Source organism: Limulus polyphemus, unplaced genomic scaffold (assembly GCF_000517525.1).
Source record: "Limulus polyphemus unplaced genomic scaffold, Limulus_polyphemus-2.1.2 Scaffold3482, whole genome shotgun sequence".
Taxonomy (NCBI): Eukaryota; Metazoa; Arthropoda; class Merostomata; order Xiphosura; family Limulidae; genus Limulus; species Limulus polyphemus.
The window spans coordinates 110382-122401 of NW_013669092.1; the positions used below are offsets into that span (position 1 = coordinate 110382).

The window sequence follows — 12020 nt, forward strand, 5'->3', positions numbered from 1 at the left end:
AATTCAAGCTATTATCTTTTGCTATTAATATTTAATAACCTTTACCAAAGTGAAAGGATTAGCACATGTTTACGACCTTTCGGTATCCGATTAACATGAATGTCATAACTACATGCAGCACACCTAAACAAAAATTTAGAAAAAGTTACCTGAATATTTGTGAGTAATGATATATTCTAAACTAGTTATGGAAGAACGAACTTAATAGCTGTTCAGCTATGAAAACGGGGGGAGGGGTCTTGAATGTTCATCCTGGATTGTATTAATATTGTTATTTATTTTTGAGTTTCTTCTAAGCTTTCTTAAGTATTTTTCTAAAGAACTATCATACAAGTTTTTGATTAGTTAAAAACAAATATGTTATCATTTGTAAACATGGTATGCGATTCTTCTTCTTCTTGGTAAATAAAACTTATTAATTTGACACAAATACTTTAATGTTATAATAACTTGCTCAATTTATTTACTTTTCCTGTAACTAGATGTCACTTATAACAGATCTGGTTACTGTGTGATTGAGGATCTCGTAGGATCAGAGAGTATTTAGAGTTTAGACGTTTTGGTTTAAAAATATATTATAAAAATGGAAACCATACAATCCACGACACAGAGTGCTTATAAATGGGTACAAAAACTATGGAGAGGAAACAAAGAGGAAGTGTCTTCATCTTATTCCAAAAGCACCGGTAACGTTAAATTTCCGGGACAGAAATTTGCTGCTGAGCATATTTCGACGTTAACAGCAGGATCAAACTTTGTAAGATTTGCTGGTATTTGTGGAGCCACTGCAGTAGTAATGGGGGCGTATGGAGCACATGGTATGTTTATTGCTGATTTTTTCCTCAAATTCTACGGTAATATTGCAATTATAAAATGGTTAATAAAATTATGATAACTTAGTTTTTCGGGTGTTTGTATTCCATATTAGTTTTATAAATGTAAATCTAACTTTTTTAACATAAGATAAATTCATAGAACAGAGTACAACTACTATTAGTATTACTAATGAAACTAAAAATACAGTAATGATGATTTTTTCATTTATTTTACTATTGAACTCCTAAGTTCTATAATTGGGAACCATCTAACCATAATAATACTCTACTGTTTCTACGATAAAAGTAACTGTGGATCTGTGTTCACATTAGTATTAAGCAAGAGTAAGGGAAGGTATGTTGATATGACATAAAATATCTTGTTAAACTTAAAAGAGACTATGCAAGTAAATCTAATTTAATTTATTTAAAAGCAACCTTTCAAGTACCTATTCTTTGTAACTAAACATAGCTAAAACTTGCTTTGTGTAGTTCTCTCAGCATAACAAATGTAGCTTTCAAATAGGCAAATTTGTTTTACTGATGTTGTCTCTTTTAACTAATTTTTTATTTCATTTTGAATCATACAAGTATTGTCAGTGGAACTTTTGATTATCCTTTTTACATATATATATATGTATAATTTCAGGACACAAAGGATCTATTGGTCCATCTAGACTTTCATCCCATTCACTAAACTAAAATTTAAATAAAACACTCAAAGCCAGCCCTTATCATTCAAGTATTTATCAAGCCTTCCCATAAATTAACTGTATCCACCACATCTGAAGGTAGTGAAGTCCAAAGGCCAACCACTCTGTTAGAAAAATAAGGCTATCATAGCTGAAGATGACTCCTACCCTGCCAAAATTTGTATTTGCATCCCCTAGTCCTATCATTATCACCATTAAATATAAAAATTGATATACATCAACACTATTAATTCCAATAACAATTTTATACACCTCCATCATATCCCTTCTAACTCTTCTTTACTCAAGAGAAAACAGTTTTAGAGATCTTAACCTGTTCTTGTATGAAAACCTTTCCATCCAAAGTATCCTCCAAGTAGACCTCCTCTGAACCCATCCAAACAATTCAATGTTCTTCCTAAGGTAAGAAATTATAATGCAATAAAATTATAACCTCTTTAGACTTGTATTCAATATTTATGTAGATACAATTTAAAATCCTATTTACCTTGCCACTAGCAACATAACATAACATAATGTTTTGGGACAACATAGGACCTATTGGTCCATCTCGGCTGTTTCATTCTCTAAACTAAATTCAAATAATTAAAAAGAAATCTTAAGGCCAGCCCTTATCAAGCTTTTTCTTAAACTCACTTAAATTTACTGCCTCTACAACATCTGAAGGCAACCCATTCCAAAGGCCAACCACCCTGTTACAAAATATAACTGTCTTAGCTGAAGATGACTCCTACCTTGCCAATATTTATATTTGTGTTCCCTAGTCCTACTATTCTCATTGTTAAGTATAAAAAAGATGATACATCAACACTATCAATTCCCTTTATAATCTTAAACACCTCAATCAGATTCCCCCTAAGTCTTCTTTTTTCAAGAGAAAATAATTTGAGAGATTTCTTCCTCTCCTTGTATGACAACCCCTCCATCCCAGGCACCATTTTAGTAACTCTTGTCTCAACCCTTTCCAACAATTCAATGTCTTTTCTAAGGTAAGGAGTCCAAGACTGAACACAATATTCCAAATGTGGCCTAACCAGTGACTTGTACAATGAAATAACAACCTCTTTAGAATTGTATTCAATATTTCTGTAGATACAACCTAAAATCTTGTTTGGCCTACCACTAGCAACAGCACACTGCTTGGATGGCTTTAGAGACTGATTGGTTATTACACCAAGATCAATTTCCTTCATAACACTATTAAGGTTATTTTCATCCAAATTATATTTATAATTCAAATTATGATAACCACATGCATTATCTTGCATTTATTATAATTAAAACCCATCTGTCATTTATTTGCCCAACTCACTAAATGAAAGGAATGGTGCTCATTGGAGTCAGGATTTGCATAAATTCTGTCATTTGTGAGTAAAATGTCTTTTTTTTGTCATAACTTGGTAGTTTGAAAGAAGGGATTAGATTTAAAATTACTGGTTCTATATTGAACGTGTAACACATAAGAAAAGACTTAAGTGATCGTAGGCCATTTGGCCAGTCAAGACCAACCAACAAAGAGATCACCCCAAACAAAGTCTACCCTCTCTCATTCAAAAATGTTATCCAACAAAACTTAAAGGAGTCCAAATTTCCATGGTACATCATATTATTTGGCAAACCATTCAATAAGTTAACAAATCCTACAATTTTGCCTAATAACCAGCAAGTACCTGGCCTTACATAGCTTAGACCTCTAATATCAAAGATTTTATCCACAATCTTATCCTTCCACAACTCCAAGAAATCTCTAATGGACAGTTCACCCAAGACCCTAATGATTTTAAAATACCTGAATCAGATTACCTCCAGTTCTTATAAGTTCCAGAGAAAACAAATTTATATTTTTGAATCCCTCTTCATAGCTTCAGTACTCAAACAAGGAATCATTTTGGTAGTCATTTCTAAAGTTTTTCAAAGAAAACAATATATCTTCTATAATAAAGGGACTAAAACTGAATCTGTATTCCAAATGAGGCTGTTACTTTGGTTTAACATAATGTATACTTACGAAGGGACATCCAACAAGTATTGGAGGATTATTTGATAACATGTATTCACACCAACTGCCTTTTGCCACTGTTACTTTCATCTACAATGAATGATGTCATACTGAACCTTCATAATGAAACCCCTATTTGTTGCCATTGTCCATATCCATATCTTGGAGAAGGTGGAGTAGTTTGGCTGTTCAGTTCATTCTGAGTTGGTACTATTTAGTTTTTACTATTTTGCTAAACATCTTCTAATTGCTTTCTCAAATAGATACAGTACTTGCAAAGTTTACCACTCTGTTATATCAACTCCCATTTAGTCATTTCCATTATGTTAAAGATGTAATTATATCGGCTGGTTTCACAGAGCTTTGTTGCTCCATATTTTATATCTAACTGTGTACTGTAAAATCATGGAAAATAACCAATCGATGTACAAAGACATATGCTCAGATACCTTCATGATCATGGCTTTTTCACAATCCTGTCCTGTCTACGTTTAATCTAGCATGTAGGTTACTAATTCAACCATATGAAAATAAAAATCCCTGCAAGTTAGAAGTCTCCAAACACTGTTCATCACCTAGTGATGAAGGTGAGTGCTGTGAAGTTTCTTTATAGTGCTTCATCTTGAAGGTAGGGATCTTTTTAGATATTGTCTTATCCTCAAATTTTACTATAGCATGTGAGATTGATTACACTCGGCCCAGCACTCCACTGACTTGCACCTGTATGCAGTGATTTGATGCTTTGAAAGTCCATATAAATATTACAGTTTTGTTGTAAGCATTTCATGCATTTTTTCAAGTATTTTTTCATTTGAGGGTTGTTGGAATAAAAACTTTGACTGCAAAATATACACTACTTAAAAAATTTTAAGCTGACTTGCTACTTCTTGAAATAGCATTAGATACTATTAACTAGCTAGTAAAAACAATATAACTGTCCTGGAACACTTTCACTTGTGTCAAATATTTGATCAATAAATAGATTGAATAACTGACTTTAAATTTCTACATTAAAAAGACACATCCGTACTCTTCTGTATAAATCTCGACTGATCACTTTTCATTCTGAAGTATTCTAACCAGTCCTTGTAAAGAAGTTGAGACCACCACTTTGAACATTTCTTTAGCATACCCCTTTTCTGTATAATTAGTCACAGTTGACTGTTAACAAATCCACCTCTTTGTTTTTGAAGCTTCTGAAATATGTGAAAGACACAAGGAATGATACAGAAGTATCTGAAGTACAATATAGGTACATATTACTACACATTTGTAAGGATTTACACACATATATATAGGAAATTGTGTAAAGCCCCAGGTGAAAAACAGAGTTAGACCTAAATGAAATAAGAAAACAAAGATTCACTATATAAAGTTTTATAAAGTAGGGCACCTAAAAAGCAAAAACAAAGAAATGTCAAGTAGTAAGGCAGTCATAAGTATTCCATACTTTTGACCCTGCTGGCAATTAAGAAACAGGAATTTGTAATATGAAACCATAAAAAAAAAGCATTTAACTTGCTTCACATGTTAAATTATTTATGACTGAAAAATCTTGAGGAACTTGTTCTCTGTAGTCTGTGGGTTAACAACTTAGCCTAAACTGTATTAAGAAAAATTCAGAGTGAGATACATCAGAAAAATGATACCTGTGTATAAAAATATCATAGAAAATGAAATAAATTTCTGAAAAAGTACATTCCAATAATTTTTACAAAGAATTTTCTCACAGTTTTACAAGACTTGCATAGCATTCCATTCAGATTTTTCACATGGAATTTAGTAACACTTAAAGAGGGTTTACCATACATCTTCACCAAGTCAGTGAAAGTGCTGTGAATAGTAAATTTAAAGCATTTTATTAGAACATGAGGCTTATGAAGGGTAGAGCTGGGTAATTAACTTGATTAATTGATTATAACAATCAAATTATTGTTTCTGATTATTACTATTCTGATTCTTCTAAATATCTAAGTAATGTAAATATTGCTGTAATTACGTTTCATTATTACTTTGGATTGATTCAAGGTTGTTCAGCTTAATTGATTACTTTTGCAAGTAACAAAAATAATCAACTAATTGAAATTAGTGTTTCCAATTATTAATTTTTTCCAACTATCCAAATAATCAAAATATTGCCTTTTATGATTTTTCATTATTCAGCTTAACTGGTTAATTTCATGACTCACAAAAATAGTCAACTAATCGAAATTAGTGTTTCTGATTATTAATGTTGACTGTTATTCCAACTCTTGTGTGATATTAATCAATTAATTGAATGTATTTGATTAAGGAGCTTGAAAATTAATCAATTAACAATTCCATTAATTGCCCAGTTATAATATAGGAGTGTCAAAATCTAACTTCTATTTTCTTACACTAGGCATTTGTGTGTATATAAATGTTTAACTCACTTATTCCATAGAAAATAGCATTTTTTTTACACTTTGTTAAACTCCTGGAAATTGATCAAGACAACTGAAGTTTTATGTTAAGCATAACACAATGCTTCTGTCTAACTTGAACACCATTGAAACTACATTGGGAGGAGGAACATTATGATTAAACTGCATCAGAATAATTCTCAAATACAGCTGTCAGCTAGCTTTGCATTATCTGGAATATTTAACTTTTTGTTTGACAAAGTTGCTTAAAAATAAGATAATTCTTATATAATATTTTTTATTGTTATAATAAAACAAATAGCCTACATTTTATTCAGATTACTTTCTCGATTAAGTCCATGTCATATTTTTATGCTTTGAAGTATCATCTTATATACATTTACAAAATTGAAATGGGTGGGCCAAAGAACAAAGGATAACTTTTACTAAGTGTATATAGAAAATTATTATTGTAAACACTTAAGAAATAATGAGATGGGAAAGGAAGTAGTAACAATACAAAAGTTGAATACAAAATGCTAACATATTAAGAAGTTAGTTAAAGTCCCATATTGAAGGATACATAATAATATAAAGATTTTAAAAAAAGATTATGTTGATTAGAATATCAACATATTGTTCCACAATTCATTATTTATACTTTTTTGCAAGTCAACCAAAAAGTTGCATTTAGATTTATATAAGTGAACTTATTTATTTCCTGGATTTCTAAGAAATATTAGGTGGTTATCTTTTGAATCATTAAATAAATATAAATATACTACATAATTTATAAATGACTTCTTGTTTTTGTAGTGTATTACCCAAGAAAAGATGTTCCTGATGAACTAAAACAAGTGTTTGAAACTGCAAACAGATATCATTTCTTACATAGCCTTGCCCTTTTAGCTGTTCCTCTCACAAGAAAACCAGTTTTGGTAAGTTTTCAGTAAAGAAAATAGTGTGCATTTTCTTTAAGGCTTGCTTTTTATGTGAAAAGTATAATCACCCAAAGGGTATATAGATTGTCTTACATCATTACAAATATATTACTTTGACCCCTTCTGTGCGAGTTTTAACCAACATTTTTATGGGGTTTTTGAATCTTTTTAACATGCCATTTTGTGACCTAAATTAATTTAGGAGTGTGAATCATATTTTAGTATTGCACCTACTATATTATTTGATATCATGGAATGGACCAACTTTTTAATGATTATATTATAGGTTTATTTTCAAAATTAAAATTGAAAATATAATCTGTGATGTAAGGGCTTTACACATTTCTTGATTTGCTGCACCCTCTGCTCTGGACTGTAGTTATTGACTATTCAAGGCTTATCAATACAGCTTGGTTTAGCAAACCACTGAAAAACAATTAGGCCATTTACAATATAGATATAGACCACAGCAGAGGGTGCAGCAAATCAAAGAATGCATTAGGCCCCAACATCAGAGATGATATTTTCAATTTTACTTTTTGTGAAAATAAATCTGTAATATAATTGTTTTAACATTTTTATTATTCAAAAAAGATTTTTTTCTTTATATACTTATTTGTCAGAATGTATGTCATTTTTTAAAACTGATAATACATTCTTATAAGCCCTTTATTTATTAAGTTTAGTTAGATATACCAGTTTTTATTCTTTAGGTTAAAAATTATAGTTTTTCTATATTTCATTGCTTTTCCTGTACATACAAACTGTGTTGTCAAATTATTAAGTTACATAGTAAAAATTATTTTGAACTGCAGATGTAAAAATGCCATAATATGATAATACTCATATTACAACTGGTGAGCACTATTCAGGTGTCAAGTGCACACATGCATATCAGATTTCAAGCTTTAAGTAACAATAATAATTTAGTGTAAATTCGCACACACACAGAAATGTTCTAACTCTCATTTCTGTGTAGCTCCAAAGAGTTTTGCCTGTTAACAACATATTTGTCAATTTTTTTAGAATTTTCCTCTCTATTCCAAAGTTTAGATATATATATTTGTTAAGAAACTATTTTCCATTAAGAATATAATTATCTACATCTTCTATTACTAATTTACTACAGCCTCAATTCTCACCCCTTTTATGATGTCATGGTAGTTAGTATGAACACCTAATGAAGCACAGCTTGGAAAATAGCTATAGGCAACATTTAAATACAATTAAATATAGCATATTATAAATTATTTATTGCATTAAAAAGTAAATAAAGTGGTTTGAGCAATAATTTATGGTTTCATGGCAGAGTTACTAGCTGGATCTAATGTACAGAAGAACAAAGCAATCTAATGGGAAACTTAGAAGACCTAAAAACAAACCATGGATCTGGGAATTTTTGTAATTTCTTTTAATTGTTCTTTTTTGACATATGCAGCACCAGAAAGTACTCATTCAGTTGTTTATTTAACAAAAGCTTTGGTAAATAATTTTTCAGTTTTTCTTGATCAGACAGATAATTTGTCTTTTCTATTCTTTAGGTTGGAACTCTATTGTTACTTGGAATGGGAATATTCTGTGGTTCCTGCTATATCTATGCAATCACAGGAAACAAACATGCTGGAAAGTTCACACCGTATGGTGGGAATCTGCTTATTCTGGGCTGGCTGGCTATGCTCTTGTAATCTTCTGAAAATAAGTGTTTTGATTACTCTTTTAGTGTCTGAAGCAAGCTTTAGGAAATACTATTCCACTTGTACATTAACCTTATATATTGTATTTTGAATCAGTATAGTGAAACAGTTGCCATAAGATGCATGTAATATTGAAATGATTACTTCCGAGATGATAACTCACCTCTTCACATAGAAATGCTATTTCTCTCATGCGTCTGCCTATGTGATTTGCATGCCACTAGCCTTGAGCTAACTCCCATCTAAAATCAGATATTTAACATGAACTGTGCTGGTGTCATCATGCAACAATAACCCTCCATCAATAGGAGAGCAACACAACCTTCATGCTTAGTAACTCCTTTATGCTCTTGCACTTATGATAACTTCATTCTTTTCCTGGGCATTACATTGAATAGACATGTTGAAAGTTCCTCATCTGAGTTCAAACTGATGAGATTTACATTTCTTAATGAAACTTGGGATTTTCTTTTTTTTTCAAAATCTTTAACTCTTTTCATGAATGCTCAAGTGATAATAGCTTCTACTTGTCCTGTGTGAGTGACATTACATGCACAGGCTCTCTTTTTCCTATGGCTTCTTGAGGATCGTTAGCTGTTGGAGACGTTTTATCCTTTGTTCATTGTGTTGTGGATTACCTTATGCTTACTGTGTCTCCTCCTACCATCCTTTCAGCTGATGTTCTTTCTTCTCAATTGTAAGTGGGTAGTTGGATGATTATTTTAACCTGATTTGCTTTGGGTAATGCCTCACTTATCTAGGAATGTCCTCAATCTTCCAAACTCCTTCTGGATATGCTTTCTCAGGTATGTTCTTTTCATTATCTTTTACCTGCATCTTTTAATATTTCCCGTTCTTTACTCCATAAACCCAGTTATCACGATTGCTTTGTCTTTCATTCTTTGCATGACATTAGGGTTTATAGTTTCCTTTCTCAAACAGCTCTACTCTTGCACCCACATGCCTCATCCCCCTCATGTTTGTGACTCCTTTGTTATGATACAGATGTCACATTCCATTAACTTTTCCTTCAGGCATTTTCTGAAGGGAGCTCATCTAGTTAAAATTTTGTACTGGCCACTTCACCATTTCAACGTGGGATTGTAGCATTTCTGTGTGTGGAAGTGAGTTTTCTCAGAAGTTAATATTTTTCTAATCCGAAATTATATTTCCGATAGATACCTCTTCACACAGTCCCAACCGACCTCCCCACTCCTGGTGTGCCTTTTTCTTACTTCATCTAAGAATGAAGTTATCATGAGTACAAGCTCATAGTGGGAGTTACTACGCATGGAGGGTGTGTGCCCTCTCTTGTTGGTGGAGATCTATTGTTGCATGATGACTTAATACACCAGCGCAGTTCACGTTATTCAACACGTGAATTTAGGTGGAGTTAGCTCAAGGCTAGTAGCATGCAAATCTCACAGGCGGACAGAGCACAAGGAAATAGCATTTCTTTGTGAGGAGGCGAGTATCTATCGGAAATGCATTTTCAGATTAGGAAAATGTTAACTTTTGCTAGATTATAACCATGGATACTACATAGTGTAGATAAAATATTTGAATATTAAATTTTACTTTTGAAATTTCTTGTGTATGCATTTTTATTCTTAAAAGGTTTAAAAAGGAAGAAAAAAAACACGTGTTTTTGAAGGTCAGTATAATATTCTTTATTCTTGTGGATTATACAATATCTATAATAGTCAATTGTTCCATCTGCCATTATGTATATTTATTAATCTTTTCATTCTAATGATTTTTCAACAAAAAATAAAATTAAAAAGTTGGGTTAACTGGCCGAATTATCACAATTCGATTCAAGGTCTGTGTCAGATAATTCACAAGAGGTTTATTTGTATATTCTTTGTGACAAAAGGAAAACAAAGATGATAAAGCCCAAATTTAAAACACAGTTACACCAACTGTATTGCAGTATAAAATATTTAAATATGACTTGACATTATGTTTAGGTAGCACTGGCCTTTAGCTAAAAATCCTAGTCTTATACGTGTAAACACTGCGTCAAAGTTTTTTAATGTATTGTTAAGGATACTGAAACTATTAGAAATTATTTTTAACTTTTTGATTTTACAGAAATTTTAAGCAACTCTTTGTTAGACCTTTAGGATCAAAAGGCACTTTAAAACTGATACGTTATCTTTGAACTGAAATGTTACACTCAGTGTGATTAGTAAAGGGACTGTTTACTTTTGTATTAGTGATTTTAAGTTTACGGACTTTGTAATGCTAAAATCAGGGATTCGGTTCCTTGGGGTGGACACAGCAGATAGCCCAATGTGGCTTTGCTTTATAACAAACAAACAAACATGATATTTTAATTTTTTTTAAATACATTGTATGTGCAAAAACTCAAACATGATAGGGTTTTTTAAATCACTCGTTATCAAAAGTAGGAACTTATGTTGTAAATAAATAGCAATAAAAGACATTATTCACTGAAATAAAAGATAGCCAAAAATTTCATAAATGATTTACAATAATTTTTGCATGAAACAAAACACGGAACAAAGTTTAACACAGGAACAGTGTACATGTATATATGTGTATAGTTCCCACTTGTCAGGAAAACTATTAATTATATATTTTGTGTTACCGACCCGGTTAGCATTAGGGAATTTTATTTTACAAACAAAAACTAAGAAAAGTGAATTTCATGTGATTCAGTGATACTTCTAGGTCATGGATGGTGAAATTAAAAGATAATCATTAGCGTCAAAACAAAATCGCATACAGGTTAATTCTGTCGTTTATGGACAAGTATGGTTTTGTCTATATCCATCTCTATGGTTATGTTAATTCTCATAGAATATGAAGGCAGCGTAATAGATTACACAAACAGTCGCTAGATTCCCGCCTAAAAAGAGTGTAAAGGCCCTGGACAAGGTTTCATCTGGTCTTCTTAAAATTTTTGTTCTTGTTTAAGCAAAACCATGCCAAGGAATCAAACGCTGAATTTTAATGCTTTAAGCCCATAGACATACCATTGTCCAACCAGGGGATAAAACTAGTTCATGGCGAATTATTTTATTACAGCCTAAAAGCTCTTAACAAATTATTATTTATAAATATGCTGCTTCCATTAAATAAGTTAATTTGATCTTTAATATTTTAGCGCATAAAACAGTTCCCATTTTCAGTTGTCATAGGAATATGTGATATCCTGTGTATATTACGTTACTGACATATTTGTGTGGGAAGATTTGAAAGATGTCAAAACAAAAACGAACAGTTTGATTATTTTGGTAAAGCCTCGCAGTTCAAAGATAGAACGAATCCAGGGACGGATTGGGACACCGGGCAAAATCCCGGTGGGCCGGTGGTGCCTGGGCCAGTGGGTTGATAACTTGGTTATACTGTCTCAGTGCTACTGACTGACCTACTGTATATCTCTCTTTACACACACACACACACACACACACACACACATATATATATATATATATATATATATAT

General features: G+C 31.7%; 1 protein-coding gene across 1 annotated transcript; it reads left to right on the forward strand.

Moving 5' to 3' along the window:
- Positions 1-484: 484 nt before the first annotated feature.
- On the forward strand, positions 485-10132 carry LOC106469433 (transmembrane protein 256 homolog). Its single transcript, XM_013929928.2, has 3 exons — positions 485-818; positions 6728-6849; positions 8394-10132. The coding sequence occupies exons 1-3, from the start codon at positions 584-586 to the stop codon at positions 8535-8537; spliced, it is 501 nt and encodes a 166-aa protein (XP_013785382.1). The 5' UTR covers positions 485-583; the 3' UTR covers positions 8538-10132.
- The last annotated feature ends 1888 nt before the right edge of the window (positions 10133-12020 follow it).

What these genes read in the sequence shown, in the direction of transcription:
- LOC106469433 (XM_013929928.2), top strand. Translation starts at nt 584, where the DNA reads ATGGAAACCATACAATCCACGACACAGAGTGCTTATAAATGGGTACAA. An exon ending in GGGGGCGTATGGAGCACATG is followed by an intron (nt 819 to 6,727) that starts GTATGTTTATTG and finishes TTGTTTTTGTAG; the next exon opens with TGTATTACCCAAGAAAAGAT. An exon ending in TCACAAGAAAACCAGTTTTG is followed by an intron (nt 6,850 to 8,393) that starts GTAAGTTTTCAG and finishes TCTATTCTTTAG; the next exon opens with GTTGGAACTCTATTGTTACT.